This window comes from Poecilia reticulata, chromosome 1, assembly GCF_904066995.2.
Source record: "Poecilia reticulata chromosome 1, P_reticulata-male-v2, whole genome shotgun sequence".
NCBI classification, from domain to species: domain Eukaryota; kingdom Metazoa; phylum Chordata; class Actinopteri; order Cyprinodontiformes; family Poeciliidae; genus Poecilia; species Poecilia reticulata.
The window spans coordinates 32,039,017-32,060,376 of record NC_088830.1 but is presented as its reverse complement, the minus strand read 5'-3'; the positions used below and the strand labels follow the sequence as shown (position 1 = coordinate 32,060,376).

At 39.1% G+C, this 21,360-nt stretch overlaps 2 protein-coding genes across 3 annotated transcripts; one reads left to right on the top strand and one right to left on the bottom strand.

The window, feature by feature from the left end:
* The first annotated feature begins 1,261 nt into the window (after positions 1 to 1,261).
* Positions 1,262 to 8,310, top strand: snapc3 (small nuclear RNA activating complex, polypeptide 3). Its single transcript, XM_008422736.3, has 9 exons — positions 1,262 to 1,530; positions 2,060 to 2,143; positions 2,224 to 2,293; positions 2,412 to 2,516; positions 3,130 to 3,279; positions 3,363 to 3,445; positions 7,089 to 7,247; positions 7,388 to 7,495; positions 7,571 to 8,310. The coding sequence occupies exons 1-9, from the start codon at positions 1,277 to 1,279 to the stop codon at positions 7,716 to 7,718; spliced, it is 1,161 nt and encodes a 386-aa protein (XP_008420958.2). The 5' UTR covers positions 1,262 to 1,276; the 3' UTR covers positions 7,719 to 8,310.
* Positions 8,311 to 8,600: 290 nt separating this feature from the next.
* psip1a (PC4 and SFRS1 interacting protein 1a) lies at positions 8,601 to 20,565 on the bottom strand. Of its 2 annotated transcripts, XM_008422748.3 has the most exons (17): positions 20,232 to 20,565; positions 18,691 to 18,780; positions 18,143 to 18,219; positions 17,835 to 17,973; positions 16,541 to 16,630; positions 16,191 to 16,292; positions 15,578 to 15,637; positions 15,445 to 15,499; positions 13,962 to 14,052; positions 13,709 to 13,886; positions 13,554 to 13,633; positions 11,893 to 11,942; positions 11,716 to 11,786; positions 11,492 to 11,593; positions 11,208 to 11,409; positions 10,247 to 10,328; positions 8,601 to 9,153 (listed from the first exon to the last, which is right to left on the bottom strand). In XM_008422748.3, exons 2-17 carry the CDS (start codon positions 18,760 to 18,762, stop codon positions 9,126 to 9,128), a joined length of 1,479 nt encoding a protein of 492 aa, XP_008420970.1. In that variant the 5' UTR covers positions 18,763 to 18,780; positions 20,232 to 20,565; the 3' UTR covers positions 8,601 to 9,125. The 2 variants fall into 2 exon arrangements, with proteins under 2 accessions (XP_008420970.1, XP_008420978.1); XM_008422756.3 differs by lacking the exon at positions 16,191 to 16,292 and having other exon boundaries at positions 20,232 to 20,563.
* Between the last annotated feature and the right edge of the window lie 795 nt (positions 20,566 to 21,360).

Sequence of the window (21,360 nt, the reverse complement as noted above, 5' to 3'; positions counted from 1 at the left end):
GATGCATCAGCCTAAACAATTATTTCCAGTGGTTTTGTCATTCATTCTACCACGATGCCCTTTGCACTTTCTCTGACGCAACCTGCTGAAGTTTTCCGACCAAAAAAAGAAACGTTCATGCCTGGTTTTAAATCCGTACCGCTGCGTCATCACAAGGTCTTGATGCTCAATCAACACCTGCTGGACAGTTGTTCAATTTAAAAGACCAGAATTAGACCATTCTGCAGTAAGAGAGCCAGATATTGGTTGGAAGCGTAGAAATGTTTTTTCATTTGCCTCTTTGTTATGCTAATTTAGGCTAACTAGAATTAGCATAGTGGACCTTCGATGTTCACAATAAGTAGGGACTGCAACTGCCGACAAATAGCCAGTCAGTGTCAAGGAAATGAATGGTGATCCTGGATTGGCTGCTTTCTAAACAACAGCCAACAAATGGCATGTCAGCTAGCATCACTAGTGGGTATTTCAGCTTCCAAAGCTGCATTTTCTTTTACATATTTTAGATATGCTTTACAAACAGAAAAATCTGTGATTGGGCTAATTTTTCTAGAACAATTTGGAGCTACATTTTCCAGAAAAATTCCCAAATAGGTGATTTTATGAATACTGAACCAAGAGTGGCAGCAGATGAGAATGAATTTCTTCATATTGTGTATATTCACATTGAACCATGTTTTCTAGTAAAGGCTGTATCAGACCTCAGTCTTGGTTGATGGGATACAGCTGGAAGTGCAAATAATGTAATCTAAATATTGCTGTGCTAAACGTTAGGCAGCCATATTGGATCTTGATGTCAGGGTTGTTGAAGAATCTAGCTATTTTTTTGGGGGGAAATCACACTTTTGGTAAAAACTGATAACTCTGGAATAATGCCAAAGCCAACGTAAATTCACGCCGAAAAGGAACTCGGAAAATGGCGGGCTTTATCCGGCTTAAACTGCTTCTTCTTCTTTTGATGCAGTTTTATTGATTGATCGATTTTTACATTACTGCCCCCTGGTGGTCAAGAGAGACATCACATTACTGATTCACTGAGCTAGAATATGTTGTGTTCACTCAAATTTAAATTTAATTAAAAAACACTTTATCAATCCTAAACCGAAATAATTCCATTAGGTTAACATGTGACATGCTGTGTTTATTAGAATTGATCTGAAATCCTGTAATAATAAAATAAAAACACGCGCACAGAAACCATAGAACTACATTACCCACAAAGCCTTTGCGCGGGTTTGCTTTAAAAGCCGGGGACGCATTTGTTTTCGTCGCTGAAAACATGGCGGCGTCCGAACAACCGGTGGAACCGAGCAGCAACATCAGCAGCAGCAGCAGCAACATCCCAGATTATGAATTTATGAACTTAAACTCCACACCTTTTCACATCGGCTCCTTCCGGGACGAGTGGCTGGAAAGACTGAAGCCGGAAGACTTTTCCTTCCAGCCGGGAGACCAGGACTCGTTCGAAGCTCGCTTCGCTGCGGCGATGGGGGTCGGAGAGGAAACCATGACTGAACTCAGATCCGTCTGCAGGTCGGTGGCCCGAACTCCAAACGGTTCCCACACAAGAATACCAAAGGTCCAATCACAGCCCTTTGGGTGGCTTTAATTTTCCCAGGGCTTTTGATAATTTCTCATCGCTTAGATTAGCCTACAAGCTAATTAAAACCCCAAATTCACTCTTTCACTAATTAGAAAATTACATAACAGCGTAATATACATTTTTAATACAGAAATGTTCAGTTGTGGCTCACAGGCTGACGGGGAAGACAAAAAGTTATTGCTAAACAAGCTCACAGAGTGCTGTGTTCAAGCCTCTGTGGAAAGTTGAGTGGAAGGAAAAAGTAACATTGAAAGAAGAGTCCATCTACCGCTGGGTTCACAAATAAAAAATAAAAGTTAAGTTACTTAGCCACAAGCTGATCGCCTCCATCCCACTCATTGATGCAGTAATTCAAGCTGGAGTGTTGATTTTTTTTTTTTATTTATGCTAAAGAAGAGAGGTATTTCAATCCATAGGAAACAAATTCAAAGGTTTTTAATTCCTTTTTTCCGGTTGCAGTGTCGATTCGCTTCTTTGCCATTCTGGAGATCAGGAGCGCGACCCGGAAGTCGTCCCTCCAAACACGACACTAAAGACTCTGACGTAAGCCCGGTTCCCATTTATTCATCCCAGTTACTGTCTGGATTCCCCAGCAGGATGACTCTGTCTGTTTTTACTGACAGACACAGAAAAAAGAAGAACAAAACTCAGAAATGTACCAGAAACAGACATGACCTCTACGCGGATGAACTGGTGGGTGAACCGAAGGATTCATGTTCATCTAGAAGTCTAATATGTCAGAGATTAATTTATTAATATATTCCAAATCAGAATGAAAGTTGATCGTTTGTTTCCTCTGAATGGTTTCCAGGACCGCCTGACTGCTGGAAGGCTACCAGACACCAAGGCTAACCAGCTCCCTGAAGGGGAACTCATTCTAACTATCAATATCTACTTCCCTGGTACCATGGAGAAAGTGAGCATTTATCTCCGTTTTGTCACATCGTTCGTCATCACATTTATCCCTGAATGGTTCCTCTGTGGGGCTGACATTTCCCTTCTACGGCGGCCCAGAAGGGTCAACAAACCGCAAAAGCCACAATGAAAACCACATTAGAAGTAATGGTAAAATGAAAATTATGCTAAAGCGGAAGGTTTTGGCATGAAATCCGTTTCATGCCAAAACCGATGTGATGCTAAACTGGAAGTTATGCTAGCAAGTTTTTCATGAATTCACTTTCATGCTAAGAGAGGTTCTGCTTAAAAAGGATTTATGCTAAAACAGAAATTATGCTGAAGCCGAAGTGACTCTAAAATGTAAGTTTCCATTTTAGTGTCGCATCACAAATCCTGTTTTGTCCTAAAACTAAATTTATCCTAAAATATAACTTATGCTAATACAGAAGCTATGCTAGCACAGTTATCATGAATTCTGTTGTATAAAACAGAAATCAAATGATTTCTGATGCTACAGAAGTTATGCTAGCAAGTTTATCCTAATTTTTTCGCATCCGTTCTAGCATAACCTGCACTGTGGCTTTTGCATTGTGTGTACCTTGTGGACCACCATACTCTTAAACTTCCCCCAGTTTAACCACCTCAGACCCCACACCACGCTGCTGATGACCGGCTCCCACACCCTGGCCGAGCTCCGGGACGCCGTCTGCTGCGTCAGCGACCTGCAGGTGTGCGGCGAGTTCAGCAGCACGCCGGACATGGCGCCAGACTTCATGAGCAAAGTGAGCAGCTGGACATTTACAGCGACTGGACGCTCCAGTCGATTGGCCACCTAACCGTCGTGTTTTAATGCTTCTTGTTTCAGGATCTTTTCAAATCTGCCTACTTTTTCTTCGAAGGAGTTTTCTACAATGACATGCGCTATCCAGAGTGCCAGGACATCAGCAGGTCTGTTTCTGGCTTTTCTATGAGAACATATTTCAATAAGTCAGAACAGGTTCCCATTCTAGCTGGGTAAAGCAAGTTTGTGCTCTAGTTTTATGTTCAACAGTGATGTGAGGAGGAATTAAATTCCTGTAAACGGAATCAGCAAAAATCCTTAAAGCAGAATATTTTAAACCTGGTTTGAAACTTTCACAAACTTTCATTTTCTCTTCTTTTAGTGCAAAATAATCCACTCCAAGTTTAAAATACAAGTATTGACGTTTTCAAACTAGAATAAATTAAAGTCACTCAAGGTAGTAAAAAATTACATGAAAAATTAGCCTTTAGCCATTTTTGAAATCGGAAGGCTCAATCGTAAGCCAACTTCAGCGCGGAAAGTTTTCTTTAGAAGAAAAAACTGCGACTTTAGCAACTAGCATGTCAAAGTCACGGATGATCAGCTTTGGCATGCTAGTTGTTAGCTTCTCCAAGATTAAAGCCAGCATGTCCGAGGCTAATGGTAGCCATTTCAATGCTAGCACTAGCCTATCCACTGCTAATGCTAGCCTAGCCACTGCTAATGCTAACCAGTCCAACGCTGCTAGTACTAGCCTAATGATAGCCTGTCCATGCTAATGGATACCAAAGGGAGAAAGTAATCCTGGTCGTGACCAACCTAGGCATGCTAATTGTTAGCCTTTCCAAACCACCGCTAGCTAGTACTGTCCTTTTCATTTGCTGGTGCTGGTTGCTAGGTCACTGTTGTCGGCCTATCATGAATCAGATCAGTATCTATATTCAGGATGGATGTGGCCTCTTGTGATGCGGAAGTAGCCACCACTGAGAGGGCAGTAGTCTTAATTTTGGCACTAATTTGCACCATAGATTTGCACCTGGACCAGGGATGACCGCATCCTTGAGAAGATTGTCGAGCAAAATCTCCTCCCAAGAATGAAACGTTTGTAGAAGGAAAGAGACGTCACAAAAACAAATGTTTCTGGACGATAAATTGTCCCAGAAGTTATCGCAATAAGCGATAATATTTTCAAGTAAAATAATGTGAGATCACATTCTCAAGGATAAATAAACTTTAAATTCTAATGAACAGTTAACCCTGGAACTGCAGGACATTATCCAAAATAAAACAACTGAAACAAAAACAATTATGACGTTTCTGAAAACAAAACTGTCCTTTCAAAAAGGTTTAACATCAGACTGAAGACAAATGATAAATCATGCAAATGAAAATTTAGCTTGTTTTGATTTATTATGCGATTAATTGATTTATTGCTTATTGTAACGGGCATGATGAGGAGTACCGTATTTTCCGCACTATAAGGCACCTAAAAACCTTCAATTTCCTCAAAAACCAACAGTGCGCCTTATAATCCGGTGCTTCTTTTATATGGACCAATATTGATCCACAACGGGTCTAGCAACTACGGTAAGCAGCTGCCGACTTCATTTTCGCCTGTAGAAGAAGTGCGTGGTGCATGCTGGGATAGTTGTCAGAATGCTGGTTTGTTAATAAAGTTTGACTGACCCATCTACCTACCGACCTGACAATCAGGTCGTCTGCTGGTCATTTAGCACCAGGTTCTCCACCAACATGCTGTGCGCGAACAGAGAAGGGTGACCATCGTCCGGCCCAGAAGGCTCTCCTCGCCGACCCGAGTCGGACTGTTTTGTTGACATTCACTTTAGCGCAGCTCCATCTAGTGGATGCATAACGTAACTCCAGCCTCTATTGTAGCGTCTATTCTATGCGCCTTATACAGGTCCTTCTCAAAAAATTAGCATATTGTGATAAAGTTCATTATTTTCCATAATGTATTGATAAAAATTAAACTGTCATATTTTAGATTCATTGCTCACCAACTGAAATGTTTCAGGTCTTTTATTGTCTTAATACTGATGATTTTGGCAAACAGCTCATGAAAACCCAAAATCCCTGTCTCAAAAAATTAGCATATCATGAAAATGTTCTCTGAACGAGATGTTAACCTCATCATCTGAATCAACAAATAACTCTAAACACCTGCAAAAGATTCATGAGGCTTTTAAAAACTCCCAGCCTGGTTCATTACTCAAAACCGCAATCATGGGTCAGACTGCTGACCTGACTGCTGTCCAGAAGGCCATCACTGATGCCCTCAAGCAAGAGGGTGAGACACAGAAAGACATTTCTGAACCAATAGGCTGTTCCCAGAGTATCAGGGCTCCTCAGTGGGAAGGAAAAAGTGTGGCAGAAAACGCTGCACAACGAGAAGAAGAGGTGACCAGACCCTGAGGAAGATGGTGGAGAAGGACCGATTCCAGACCTCGGGGGAAGCAGTGGACTGAGTCTGGAGTAGAAACATCCAGAGACACCGTGCACAGGCGCGTGCAGGAAATGGGCTACAGGTGCTGCATTCCCCAGGTCAAAGGTCAAGCCACTGTTGAACCAGAAACAGTGGCAGAAGCGCCTGACCTGGGCTACAGAGAAGCAGCACTGGACTGTTGCTCAGTGGTCCAAAGTACTTTTTACGGATGAAAGCAAATTTTCATGTCATTCAGAAATCAAGGTGCCAGAGTCTGGAGGAAGACTGGAGAGAAGGAAATGCCAAAAGGCCAGAAGTCCAGTGTCCAGTACCCACAGTCAGTGATGGTCTGGGAGCCATGTCAGCTGCTGGTGTTGGTCCACTGGGTTTTATCAAGGGCAGGTCAATGCAGCAGCTATCAGGAGGTTTGGAGCACTTCATGTTTCCATCTGCTGAAAAGCTTTATGGAGATGAAGATTAAATTTTTCAGCACAACCTGGAACCTGCTCACAGAGCCAAAACCACTGGTATACTGACCATGGTGCTGCTGTTGGCCTGCCAACTCTCCTGACCTGATGAGCTGAAGGCCATCGAAGCATCCTGGGCTCCACAACACCTCAGCAGAGCCACAGGCTGATGGCCTCCACGCCGCATTGAAGGCTGCAGAAGGATTCCTGACCAAGTACTGATGCATAACTGAACATAATTATTTGAAGGTTGACTTTGTTGATATTAAAACACTTTTCTTTTATTGGTCGGATGAAATATGCAAATTTTTTGAGACAGGGATTTTGGGTTTTCATGAGCTGTTTGCCAAAATCATCAGTATTAAAACAATAAAAGACCTGAAATATTTCAGTTGGTGTGCAATGAATCTAAAATATATGACAGTTTAATTTTTATCAATACATTATGGAAAATAATGAACTTTATCACAATATGCTAGTTTTTTGATAAGTATATGAAAAACGTTTTTAAATGGGCCATTCATTGAAGGTGTGCCTCATAGTGCGGAAAATACGGTAATTTGTAAAGCTAATTAAACGATGAACTGGTTTCGTCCTCAGATTGGTTTCGTTGAATCCTCATGACTGTTGTAGTTTACGACCCAACGACAAAGTGTAGATCCACTCCTCTGGGTCATGAATGGCTTTTTAATTCTGAATTTTAATGATTTATCTGTTCTGCCTCGACAGGGAAAGCTCAAAACGAGACTTTAATTCATTTTTAATAATACAATCACATTTATTGTGGTATTTTCTAATGTTTCTGGATGTAACAGGACTCATCCAACCATTTACCTTTTGCTCTAAAGTTACTTTTTTCATAATTTTTACATTGATTCTCGTCTTTTACTGGGAATCCAGTACGACCATCGACTGGGCGAAGTCCCACAACTACCCACCGTTCAGCACGGCCAAAATGGAGGACACGCGGCTGGTGGACCTGAAGGTGAAGGTGGGGTTTCCGTACCTCTACTGTCACCAAGGCGACTGCGAACACCTCGTCATCATCACCGACGTCAGGTCAGCGGCTTGTTGTGAAACGGAAAAGTTTTTTATTTTATTTCTGCAAAGTAAGGATTTCTAAAATGATTCAGTTTGCGTAAGCAGAGCGGCCGCTGGCGTCACAAATGTGAAATTAATTTCCTGTTTTTGTGCCGCAGACTGGCGCACCACAGCGACTGCCTGGACACGGATCTTTACCCGCTGCTCACCCATAAGAACCGCTTGATGACCCAGAAATGTTCCGTCTGCCACGTCTTCATCGGCAGGTCCGTGAACGTCGGCGGTCGCATCCAGAGCATCGTCTTTGACCTCTGACCTCTGGTGTGTTTGGGTTTTTGCAGATGGTACACCACCAGGGACCAGTTTGCGCCCAGCGACCCGTGTCTGTTCTGCGATAAATGTTTCCGGATGCTGCATTACGACAAGGAAGGGAAGAAACTGGGAGACTTCCTGGCGTATCCGTACGTGGACCGAGGCGCCTTCAACTGATTTACGCTTCATAATGAAGACAAACATGGATTTATTTTAATTTTTACCGTTTACTGCTGCATTTTGACTTCTACTGGTGTGTCTCCAGTTGGAAAACATTAAACTTTAATGTAATGCCTTTCAGGAAGGAGGTCTTGGGTTCAAATCCCAGTCTGGGGTTTTCCTGCAAGTGACTTATTTCTTACAGAAAGTTTGTGTTTTTATCTTGGAAAAGATGGAAAGTCCACGTTTGACCTGCTTTGCTTTTGCATTTTGCACTTTGGTTTGTGGTGCATTTATATCCTAAAGAGAGACGAGTGTCAAAACGAGATATTAACGTACGTATACAGCAGAAAGTATGGCGGCCGGCCACTGTAAGACCTTTCTTCATTATGAACCGATCGGTACATTATTGCAAAATGTAATGCGAGGTAACAAAACAAAGTCCTGTCAAACGAACCAGACTAGTTGAGCAACCTGTTCCTCTCCCAGCCTGCGGGGGGCGCTTCACCAAGAACCACTGACACAAAATCCTCTGAAGAAAGTATTTCAAATCCAGTAAATTTAACAAATTTGAAAAGTTATGACTATTGAAAGTCTGAAATTAACTAAATGTTTTTGTAGCAAATATTTGACTTCTGTGAAATTGGAAATTTCCTTGTTTCTAGAAAATTTGAGATTTTAACAATTTGAAACTTTTCAGAGTTTTTTGGCAGATTTTCTATCAACATAAAAAAAAACTGCAGCAACGGAAATGTAATTAAACGGATTACCTAAAAATAAATCAGTGTTTTAGTGAAAATCCATCTGTAATCCTCACAGTGAAATTCAGCATTTTTCCAACTTTTACGTTGAAAAGACAAAAATGTAAATCATGAAGAATGAAACAAACAAACATGGTGGTTGTGCTGTAGCTACCACTTTATTACCGGATGATGACACAAACACAAAAATACTCTTATATACATCTAGGTTTTAAAAGACATGATGTAAAATAAAGCACTTTGTTGGCTAAAAGGAGACTTTGGCAAAGTCCACAGTTTTCAGTTTGTGCGTCTGTTAAACATGTTAAAAACATGTTTACAGAATCTGCACTTCAAGTCCTGGGAGGTTCACAACTGAAATGATCGACCAAAATAAAAACGAAAACACTTCACGATGAAGACGAGGAGGAGGAGGAGGAGGAATGACCCCGCTTCTCATACGCGTTCATTAAAATTCACAACTACACCGACAGGAATTAAATACATCCAACAGCAGGCGGCACAAGGTGTCCGAGTACAAAAATAAAACTATGCAGCAACTTGGTGAACTGAAACCTTGGGAGCAGCAGCAACACAACACTTCAGAAGACCTGGAAACCGTCGTCCACCAGGGGGCGTCGTTCCAGTACAGCAGCGAATCTCTTCTTCGGGTCGGCGGGACGGTTCAGGCCGACTCCTGAAGTTTCGGAGGACTGCGGTCGGAAACGGAGGGAAAATGTAAAACCGACCGCAAAACAAGCAGAAGACGGAGAAATGTGAGCAATTAATCAAATCAATCGTGATTAATCAATTATTGAAATTGTCAAATAATTTGGCAATCGATTAATTGGAGAGTCGAAACACGGCCTGAATAAAAACACCTTAAGAGTAGTGATTGAGCCAAAACTACAAAACAAATATCAGTCGATATTGATAATTGATTGTTTTGTTTTAAGTAACTGAAATGCTGCCAAACTGGTGGCATGACTTCCCGTTTTATCCGGTTTTCTCTCCGCGCTGTTTGTTTTCATTTTTAAGCAGTTAGTATGACACTCAGCAGGCTGTTGCTAGGCAACCGAAGTGGGGCGGAACTTGAAACCGCTTCTTACCCAGCATGTTGTTGCTAGGCAACCAAAGTGGGGCGGAACTTGAAACCGCTTCTTACCCAGCATGTTGTTGCTAGGCAACCGAAGTGGGGCGGAACTTGAAACCGCTTCTTACCCAGCATGTTGTTGCTAGGCAACCAGAGAGCGAGCGAGTTAGTTGAATATCTTAGCACACTTGAAATAAGACAAATAAAACTCACATAGCAAGACACGGGGACTTGTAAATAATTAGTAATATAAAATAAATTTAATTGATGAATTTAATAATTCATTAATATTGATGAAAATTACTAGCTGCACTGGCAGTTTATTTCACTTATAACGTGGAAAAATGTCTTTCTATAAGTGAATTTATCTGCCCGTACTTTTATTCAATATTAAAGAATAAACTTAAAAACTTCTTATATCTTGCCAAGTTTGTTTTTCTTATTCCAAGCGTACGAAGACATTTGCACTAGAAAATAGACCAGAATTATTTTGTGTTTTTGCTGTGAACAAATGTGCTGAACTTTAATCTTTCATTAAAGAGTCTAAATTTAACCAAATATTTTTTTTTTATTCTGACGTAATGCTGAGTTTAATCCTCATAATCTGAATTTGAAGATAAAATAATAGCAACGTGCTGTTGATCACCTGGTTGCCGTTAGCAACGCTGCGTTAGCGTCATTTGCAGCGCGGCAGCAAACCCTGGAGGATGTACCTGTGGTTTTCTCCCGTCGAGGCGTCCTCCATCTTGTCCGTCTTCTTCTCCTCGGGGCTGGCGTCGCCGTTGGCCACCTTGTCTGCGGGGCAGGAAGATTTGATCAGCGATGACGTCACCGCGCCGTCGGCATGTGACGGCCGGCGCGACTCTGCAGAGGTTAGTCAAGTTTAAAAGATTCTCCATGGATTCGACTCGCTTCACCCAGAGAGACAATCTGCTCCTGTAACGGAGGGATCTGGGCCGCAGCGTTTGATAACAGCTGATGATGACGAAGGCCGACCACAGGGATCCCATGACTGGCTCCTGATTGGCTGCTCACTCTGCCGCTCGTAATGGATTTAATTACAGTCGTTACCTCTTTGGATCATTTATTTCTGGTTGTTGTTCCGGTTTCACCGTGACCGGATCATCGGTCTGAGTTTCAGAAAACCTTTTACCCTGGAGCCGAAACCGATTTTATTTCCAGTTGCTTTAGTTTTACCTGCTTAACAAACAAACGTTTTATGAAACAATTAATTCTATTAATCATCATAAAACAATTAATCGCCAACTAGTCGATTAATCGTTAACTTGAATATACAAAGTAATCAAGTCACAAGAAGGGCTGAAACAATTAATGTGGTTAATTGACTGTTGTAATAATCATCAACTAATTTTGTTATTGATTAATTGTTAACCTGAATATACAGATTTTGAAAAGGTCATTAGATGAAAAAAACTTTCATATTTTCAATAAAAACACACAGGCCAAAATCATTGACCTGAAACGATTAATCGTGATCAATTGTCACAAATCCAACACTTGTCAACTAATTTAGAAATCAATTCATCGTTTACTGGGCCACACAGATTATTATTTTTATTTTCACTAAAAAAACTACTGCGTTTTAGGGAGATTCACTGAAATTCATGAAGCCATTTTTTGTTGCCGTTTCCAGCCATGTTTGTTTTGCCGTACCTGTGCCGCCGTCCTTGACGTGCTCGGCTCTCTTCAGCGCCCCCCTCTTGGCCTCTTCGTGCTGCCGCTGCTCGGCGAGCGACTTGTTCAGCACCTGGCTCAGCACGCAGTCGCCCTCGCCCACCAGGAACATCGTCTTGAACTTGTTGTACAACATGGTGGCTTTGTCCATGATGTCCTGGCTGGCCTTGAACTTCCGGATCTGGAATGCAGATGAACCCGCAGTTCATGACCGCCGCCACCAGGGGGAGCCGCCAGCGACTGGGAGCCGTTTGCTGGTTTACCTTCTTGAGCGTGGCGATGAGCTCGCTGTGCTTCTGCAGGTGCTGAGTCGTCACCTGAAGGGAACCGATCTCGTCCAACGCGTCCAAACATTTCTTCACATCCTGGAGGACAAAATAAACACAAGTTTTAATGTTTCAACTCGTTAAAAAAACACTTTAGGATGTTTATAAGGAATTTGTTGAATGTCTACAATAAAAATAATAAAAAAAACGGCAGAACTAACAGGGTTGTCGATTTTCAGGGAAATCTTGATCTCACTGTGGAGTTTCTGGAGTTTCAGGTCAGTTGACATTTCTGGAAAATAAAAAAAAGAGCTCATGATGGCGGTTCGTTTTGTTTAAAACAAATCTTAAAAATAAAACCGTTCCAGCTAAAACCACATATTTATTTTTTAAATCACCTTTCTTCTTGGGTCCGGCTTCAGGTTTCTTCACATCTTCTTTGTCGGCCCTGAAAGACAAAAACACGACGTCAGAAACTCACCGATGGTTCGGGATCCAAAGTTGGCCTGTCGCAATAAATCAATTAATCAATTAATCACATAATAAATCAAAATGAGCTCCATAATCTCTGGTTTTTGGCAGAAAAACACCAAACTCTTCATTCTGGTCCATTTGTCCCTTTTTGAGGGATAATTTTGTTGACACAGACTAAATAAGTCATTTTATTTGTTGATTCTTTTGTTTATTTATTTTGGATTTTGAAAATGTCTCCCAGCTCCAGTGTTAAATGTTCAGTAGAGTTTAAAGTTTATTGATCTTTGAAAATGTGTTTTTGCATTATTTCATTAGTTATATTACTTGAAAATGGTCTCAAAACGTACATGCTGGTTCTTTTAACGATGCCAAACATTGTTTTTGTTCGTCCTCTATGGCTACGTTCACACAGAGAGCAAAACATATCAGACTTTTTTCACAGCAGTCTGAACGGCCCGTTTCCAATCTTTATAAAAATCTCATCTGTTCCACTTCCAGATGTGGAACCAAATCATATGCGATCATTTCCAAAGCGTCTGCAGTCTGAACACGCGTCGTAATTCTGCACCAGAAGACGCCAGACAGTAAATCCGGACGTAAACAATGGCTGAAAATCATAATTCTGAACGCAGTCAGTGAACGCATCACATGCCAAGCCCATCAGTCCTGGTCCGACTCCACAGCCAAACAGATTTCTCTCCAGAAACTGCAGTCAAACTAAAGGCCGTTGCTGTTAGCTGGGTTTCTGTTCACCAGTTTTCTTTGTCTTGTTCTGATACTGCAGCTCATAAACTGCTTACTATGTTATTTATAAAACTTCAAAAATCCCTGTTAATAAAAAAAATCCAGTTTTACTTTGATTTCTGTTTGTTTACTTTGGGTTAGTGACAGGGCACAATGTCAAACTATTAGCGCTTTATCTTAAAATGGGTGGATTTTTTTAAACCAACCTAACAAAATGTTAGTATTTTAAAGCATCTTTCCATCAAACATTCACTGATTTGATGTCCAACCTGAGCCAAAACCAATGTTCATTGCATTATTCCTCAAAACACATAATTTTCAAACACTTTGACACCAATTGCTAAAATGTTTTTGTTCGAAAGTTTTTTTCTTTAGAATTTAACCACCTTGTTTCTTTAAGATGTTTCAAGAAAAATACATTTTTGCTCAATGTTCTCTACTGTCTTTTATAAAGGGGAAAATTAAATTTTTAACAATAACAACCCAGTTGCTGAATAAAAAATATCAGAAATCCAAAAAAAAAAGAAGAAAAGAAAATGGTCTCAAAACAACAACATTATTGTTTATCGCAGTAACTTCTGGGATAATTTATCATGCAGCTAAATTTAATATCGTTGCAAATCAAAAACCACCTCAAATGTCTGAAATATGTCGACACGGAAACAAAACTTCATATTTTCAACCACAACGAAGGTGAAGATATTCATCACATAAAAGACCTGAGAGTTTATTTCTGGTCAGACCTCGTTAGCATGTAGCTAAGTTTGTTGTTGTTGTTGCCGTCTCCCATGGCAACACAGAGTAAAACCATCAACGCCTCATCATGGTGGGAGGAACTCACTCTCTCGGTTCGTCGGCTTTCCAGCGCCGCCCGTCTTTATCCGCCTCCGCGTTCTGCAGCTTCTTCCTCCCTTTGCTTTTCTGAGACCAACAGGAATAGAAACGTTAAATACGATCTTCTCGTCCCTCAGACTGCCGCCGTGCGGAGACGCTTGCCTCGTCGTCATCTGAGCCAGACGAGCCGTTGTCCTTCTTCTTCTTCTTGGCCTCCGCCTCCTTTAGCTCCGCCTCCTTCCCCTTGCTGCCCTCCCTCTTCTTCCTCCTCTCCTCCTCTCCGCTCAGCTGCTTGTCCTCCGCCGCCCTCTTTCGCTTCTTCTCCGACTCGTTCGTCTCCCTACAGTAAAAACAAAACAAAAACAAGCTGTAAAAAAGAAGAACCCAGTGAAAGCTGTGTTTTCTGAAGGTTTACATTTCGCTCCCGGAGCCGTGTTGGTCCTGCTGCAGCAGAAGCAGCTTCTCGGTTTTCGGCTTCCTGCCTCGCCGTTTCGGAGCGTCTCCACCTGATTGCAGATGAACAATTCAGCTTGTGCAAATTGTGGCTCATATTCCACTATTTCTACCCGAGATTAAAACCTACATCCTTGAAAATACTCAGAAATAAGATAGATTCATTTTTTGTAACAAAATTAGTTTTGACAAGTGAAGAAAGTGTTTTTACAAATTTTGCAGTCGGACTGAAACAATTAATCAAATTAATCGTGATTATTCGACAATTGTCAACTAATGTAGTGATCGACTAATCGCTACCGACTCAAAAAAAAAAGTATATCTGCTGAAAGAAATACACACTCACAGCAGCAATTAAACCAAAACTGTATAAAAATATAGATCTTGCCTTTAAGATGAACAAAGTGACCTTTCATTTGTAAATATATTCTACCTACGTGTCAATTGGCAAAAAATAAAATAAAATCTTTAAAGGAACCTTTGCTACCCAATTATTAATTCAAAGCATAAGCAGATTAGTATAAACAATTTTTTAGTATTGTATTTTAAAATGAAAGAAATCAGCAGAATGTGCCAACCTTTCATCCGATTAATCGTCAGAATAATCGATTAATCGTCAGAATAGTCGATTAATCGTCAGAATAATCATTTACCAAAATAATTGTTACTTTGCAGCTCTAGTTTTGTGGTACAAATTTATCTGCTTTTATATTATTATGCAGAATAACAAGACTCTTGTTAAATTTATTGCTAATCTTTGGCGCATTTTTAGCCTAAAATTATCAGGAGCAGTAATAACATCAGTTTATCTTAAATATATACAAAAATAGAAGATGTGGTGGAAATCACAGCTTTGCACCAAAATGGCCTCAGATTAGGGATAATGCAGGTTATTGATTAATCAGTTAATCTGAAGTTGATCGATCTTATAGAGCGACGAACAAATTAACTGACAAGTAGCCATTTTCTTAAAAACCTGAATTTTGTCTTATGTCCATAACATAAAGTGCTAAATTTTTCACAATATTTTGAATAAAAAAAGGTCCAGGATGTCGCCCTCTTCTGGACGGAGGCCAAACTGCAACACTAACAAAAGATCATTAATCAACGGGAATAATTTGAATCTAATAATCCATTAATCAACAGTCATAAGTTGATTAATTCTAGGCATCCCAATCTCAAATCGATGAAAAATATATTTTTTAAAACTCAGCACATAGTTATTTTTTAAAGTTTTCTCCATTTAGGGCCATTTTGGTGCAAACTAATGGAGATTGAGGAGGTTAAAACAGATCCAGGATCCCGTTTCTACCAGGGCAGAAATCCTGAAGAAAGCTCTCAACAAGCTGAAGCTGACAAACTCGGATCAACTTCAAGCTCCAGAAGGAGAATCCAAAAGATCTTTAACCGTGTAAAACAAAAACACTTTTCAGCAGAAATCCCACCTGATGGACTAACGGGGCTTCCAGGATCTTCGTCTTTTTCGTTCTCCTGCTCACCCTGGAACACAAACACACGATTAAACGATTTAATCGCTTCGAAAACTGAATTTAAATCGCCTTCAGCCTCACTACCAACCTTCTTCTTCCTTCCTCTTTTGGGTTTTGAGGGATCAGTCGATTCTTTCTGAGCAGAAACCTGAAAAATTAACCAGAAAGTTTGATTTTATTCCAGCTGACCTCAAAAACAAGCCGACTTTACTTCCTTAGAAAGCTGCTGAAGTAAAGAGAAAAAGCAGAAAGTGAAACAAACCGATTTAGAGCAACAGCACCCTCTAGTGTGCAGCTGAGATTTTACACCAGATTCAATGCAAAGGGGAATTTCTTTCATACTTACCTTCTTTTGCAGATTTACTTGTCAAATTAGGATGAAAAGGCATTGAAATCAGAACTTAACCACTTGGATGAGAAGTGGATGAAATCAGTGGAATCATGCAGCAGATGGACAGAAAAGCAAGAAATGAACCCAAAACTGTCAAATAATCTCATTTTTATTCATCGAGCACAAACCCAGTCGGACTGAAAACACAAACAGCTTTCCGTTAGAGTTTCATTAGCGACCCGAATGCCGACCCGGCTCCAGAAAAGCCGCCGATGTAGCATGCTTTTTTTTTTTTAATTATTTTCCACCCAAACAGGGGATGACATGACCTGCGCCGCTGCATGGCAACCCGACATGCAAGAGTACGTACATCCTGGATCTGAGGACCCTGCTCAGACATCAGAGACCCTTCCTCCTCCTCCTCCTCCTCCTTCTCCTCCTCATTCTCCTGCTCAGCCTCTTTTCCTGGAACCTGAATGCACCATAGACACAGCATAGGACGCAGCGAGGCGCGGTCAGCGAGCTTCCTGCTCGTTTTGCTACCAAACATCAACTCTACGAGAGGGAAAACCGTTTCCTGCGGTTACGATGCAGACAAATGTCACAGGAAGCTTTGAGAGACAAAAAACATGAAAGAATCTGGCAACAGAAGAGATTCACTGCAGTGGAGCCACATGGGAATGGAGGCTGTGAACAGGAAATAAAAAAACTGAAACTTACTTTGGGTTTGACTCCTTTATCGGCTGTGTCTTCTTCTCCTTCCGGACCGCTCTCCAAATCCTTTTCCAGGAAGGAAGGAGGAGGAACCGGCTTCAGATAAAAACAAAAACAAAAAAAAAAACACAGGATTTAATTTATTAAAACTTCTGTTTATGGAGCAGCAGAAAATCTGTCCACATCATCACACGGTTCCCTTAAATCCAGCTTTATTCATGAAACCATCATCCTGACCAGCTGGTTTAAGTTATGCAGCTGTACGCAAAGTGTGCAAAGAGCCATTGGGAACAGTTTGTTGGCTAATTCAGGATATATGCAGGTTTCTACATTTAATTTAATATTAAGACCTTTTCTGTGCCACCTTGGATTAAAAGTAAAAACTATAAAAGCAGTGGATGGTTGGGGGATTGTAGCATGTGTCACACATTAAAGTTTAGTTTATTGCACAGAAAAAAAAACTTACCCATGGTAAACAACAACAAAACTAGCTAGCTAGCAAGGCTACATTAGCAGCTAGTTAGCAGTAGCCTCAACCGAGTCGAATCTTTGACTTTACAGAAAAACAACACAGAATATTTAAAATTCAATACTCCTAGATTCATCCCAAAGAGAAATTAAATCATTATATTAAATATACAAGATTAAATAGTCCTGTCACAACAAAATCTAAGAACCGTTTAAAGCTAACTTACAATTTTTTTAAAATAAATGTAAGACTTTTTAAGGATGTAGTTGTAAACCGTTCAAAGTGAAGTCTGTTTGCTGATGCATTTAAAAAGCAGTCTGAACAACGATGGCGCATGAAGTAAAATAAAAATAAAACACTGAAATAGAATTATACAGCACCATGTTAGGGACATTGTAGATTTGAAAATAAGGGGGGGAGAAGTAAATTTTCAACAAATAATTTAGCATTTTTTATAGAAAATTTCTGAAATTAATTTAAACTTTTTTCCATTAAATATTTGACTTTAAATTCAGAAATTTTCTTTTTTGTATTCTGAGATTAATCTCAAAATGTTAGTTTTTTGAAGTAAATTTGTAACTTTTTTGAAACTCAAACGTTCTTGTTTTTCTAAACAGAGCTGTTGTAACACTGACTGCTACTGGAGATCCTTCACTGGATGATATGAGTTACATTTAACTTCCCTTTGGGATAAATTAAGTATTTCTGAATTAAGCTGATGTTTAGTTCTAGTCAGAAAAAGGAGAATCTAATCTCGGTTTATTTCAGTAGAAAATAATGTTTTAAAGTTTAAATTCTGCTTTTCACACCCAGTTTTTAACGGAGTCGTACCTTGGGCGCAGTCAGCTCAACTTTTGGGTTGTTTTCAATCTCCCACAATCCTTCATTGAAGCCTTTCCTCTTGTTCGGTTTCGCGTATTTCTCTTTGTTTTGTTGGTACGGAAAAATGTCCTTCGGTCCAAGAAACGCTCTGCAGGAGGGGAAATGCTTTCAGTCATGAATGTAAACACAACACTGGTGCCAACCATTAAAAATGCAGAACGGGGACGGAAACCGGAGTCTCATCAAACATTTATCTATCAAAAACCTTCAGAGGAACAAAATGGCGCCTTGATAAACATCAGCAGTTCGTTGCTCACGTTTCATGAGTGCCGAAGAAGAAAATCGGATATTTGATGTTGGACGGTTTCACAGCACCGTCTGGCACTTCATCGATCTGAAAACAGAAGCAAATTTACTCAGGATTTCAACTTTATCCTAATTTTACTCATATTTTCTCTTCATGTGGCTCCAATACTCCATCATAGCAAGAAATATATATTTATTTTACCTGCTCAAAAATAAACTATGCAGACATTTTGATAAAATAATCTGTTGATTTCAAACATAAAAAGTTTCTGCAGGTTTGCCAGATTAAAAACATCCTTCATTTTTCTTTCTTCGCAGAAACAAGAAAAGTTTATTAAATTGTTGTTTAAAAGTCTACATTTAGTAAAAGTAATTGAACGTTGAGGGTCTTTTTTCACTCTTAAAATGAATTAAATTCAAAGCAAAAACCTGGATGAGTAATTTGTGTTGCACTTTACATTTTTCCATTTTAATATTTTAAATTGTACCCTAACATAATTTTTAAGTATCAGTCAAATTTAGGACATTTTTGACCAGTGATGCGCTTCGTGCTGCTTACCCTCGCAGGCCAGTGAGGGTAACCCTTCATTTTGGCAAAAATCAGGTCGCCTGGCTTCCAGTCTCCGGCCATCTTGGATTTGAAACCAAACTGGGAAAAAAACAAAACAAAAACACGACGTTTAGACGTCATCTAGAAACACTGAGACTAAATAAAAGCCACATTGTGACCGTACAGCACACCAAAAAGCTCCTGGAAGTCTTAATGATGTTACACAAAATCAACTTTGAGGTTTAAAGGTTTTTATCATGATATATTGTGATAAAAACCTTATAACAAAATATATTTTTTAACGTATTTTTTCAGGTAACTGTGTGACTGCGGCAGCACTGATTGCACCATAAACACAAATATTGTTCTTTAAAAACATTCCAATTTGTAATAATTTTAATTTATTTGAACACAAATTAACATTTCAGTAAATAGTAATGTTTACAGTAAATGCGGCAGAATTATCCAAAAGGCTATTTTTCATCTCATTAAAAGAATGCTGTTATTCTAGTCAATAAAATATATTTTTATTATTTAAAAATTAACTGAATTGCTTATTTATTTGCCTCTTGGTATATTTTTAATACGGTATTAATGTCAACCTTATTTATCAGATTAATCAATAACTAAAGTAATCATTATTTGCAGCCATTGTTGCTTTTATCGATTAATCAAATTTTCTGTGTTTGAAGACTTAATTTTTGAAAAATATTAGTTTTTCATTTGCAAATAAAGTGAGGTAAAACAAAAAAAAATCTGATTTGGTATTTAAAAAATATGAGATTATATTTTCCAACCATAATCACCCAGCTGTAGGATTGACTAATAGTTATGTACCTAAACTGAGGATCTCTGCAGCTCCTCCACAGTTACCATGGCTCTTTATTTTATAAATACTCTTCTTCCCCAGCCTGTACGTTTATATGGGCGGCCATGTTTAGTCATTTTGCAAAGCATCCAAGCAACCTCAAACACAAAAACTAAGCTCATAGCATCAGGTAACACAACAATCAAATTATGATGAGTACTTTACTTTGCAATAAATTTAAATGTTAAACAATTTAAAATATTTTTACTTATCTATGCTGAAACCGCTATATAAAATTTCTCATTCTGAATAAAATATTAAAATAGTAGATATACATTTTAAAGATTCTTGCATTTATGGGGGTCCCCAAGAAACTGCTACGTTTGCTTATGCCTTGGGCCAGCTTTGCTGCACACAGATGGACTTTATTCACGTGGTCATCTTTGAAACAAAATATGCTGCACTCAATTTTATCCAAGTAAATCAAAGGAAAGGGGGTTGTTTATAAAAACAACAAATGAGAATCAGGCATCGGTTTCATATTTTGTGTGTGTAACGTCACAAAAAAAAAAAAAGAAAGAAAACGGTCCAGTACTTTCTAGAGACACAGCATCTGCAGCCGATGTGATTACAAACCAAGTTAACCTGCAGGATGCGGGTCAGGACGTAAATGCCTCATCAACTCCCTTTAGCTAGCTTAAAGTTTCCAAACAAAGCCACGTAAAGATTTAGTTTGATTTACCTCCGTTCTGTGTTGGCTTCTTATGAGAGGAAAATGTGCTGGTTGGAGCTTGTAGAAGATATTATTTAATCAATACAACAAAACACTCCTTTTCCGCAAAGCCGACGCACGTTTTCCGCTCCCGCGCAGGACGCCGTCGGACTGAACCACTGCGGAAACCCGGGGGGCGACGGACAGCGGTTAATTTAAAAACACTACGCTACCGCTTCTTTAAATACTAAACTACGTTCGTACTAAAAAACTCTTACAGATACTACAAATATTACATATATGTATTATGTTCCCGTCGAAGCCACACTTGCTGTGACACAGAAATAATCCGTGTAAATATGATGGACTGCCTGGCCCGAATTTGAAGATCGTGTAATAAAGCAAGGTGCTTTGCTAGAGTGAGGCCTCAATAGTGTCGATTTAAGCACAAAAATAATAAAAATTTTGATATTGTGGACAAAAAAAAAATATTTGAAACGAAAAGGTGATCAAATAAAGTCACATGACTTAAGATCGACGACGTTTACTTTCAAATACAATTTAAATAGCTGTCGTAAAAAGCTTACTTCATTTAGTATCTGTAAAAAGAATCAGAGTGGGACGTCTGCAACTGTTCAGACGCTCTTTACTCTTCTTTTGTAGAGATTTGCTGATCATTTAAAGAGAAAGGCGCTTAATTCCAAGAGCGTCTGAATTTCTATTAATGAATAATCACTAATGAATTTAAAGAATAATTAATAAATGATTAAATATGAAGATAGGGTAAAATAAAACACTCAGAATAGCTAATATTTATCAAAATAAAAACAATTATTATGCTATACTATAATAATAAATAATAATTATTGTTATTATTATTATTGTTAATAATAATAATAATAATTATTATTATTATTATTATTATTATTATTATTATTATTATTATTATTGTAATAAAATACTATTACTACTACTACTACTACAATTAAAATACTACTACTAATAATAATAATAACAATTATTATTATTATTATTATTATTATTATTATTATTATTATTATTATTATTATTATTAATACTTAATCTGCGACAGACTGGTAACCTGTCCAGGTGACCCCGCCTCTCGCCCGGAACGTTAGCTGGAGAGGCACCAGCAGCT

Bases quoted from the DNA above. Each gene is read 5' to 3' on its own strand.
- psip1a (XM_008422748.3), bottom strand. From the start codon at position 18,762: ATGGCCGGAGACTGGAAGCCAGGCGACCTGATTTTTGCCAAAATGAAG. The intron at 18,220-18,690 runs GTAAGCAGCACG...TTCTGTTTTCAG, and splicing joins ACCCTCACTGGCCTGCGAGG to ATCGATGAAGTGCCAGACGG. The intron at 13,887-13,961 runs GTAAACCTTCAG...TTTTTACTGTAG, and splicing joins CACGGCTCCGGGAGCGAAAT to GGAGACGAACGAGTCGGAGA.
- snapc3 (XM_008422736.3), top strand. From the start codon at position 1,277: ATGGCGGCGTCCGAACAACCGGTGGAACCGAGCAGCAACATCAGCAGC. The intron at 2,294-2,411 runs GTGGGTGAACCG...AATGGTTTCCAG, and splicing joins ACCTCTACGCGGATGAACTG to GACCGCCTGACTGCTGGAAG. The intron at 3,280-3,362 runs GTGAGCAGCTGG...TTCTTGTTTCAG, and splicing joins CGCCAGACTTCATGAGCAAA to GATCTTTTCAAATCTGCCTA.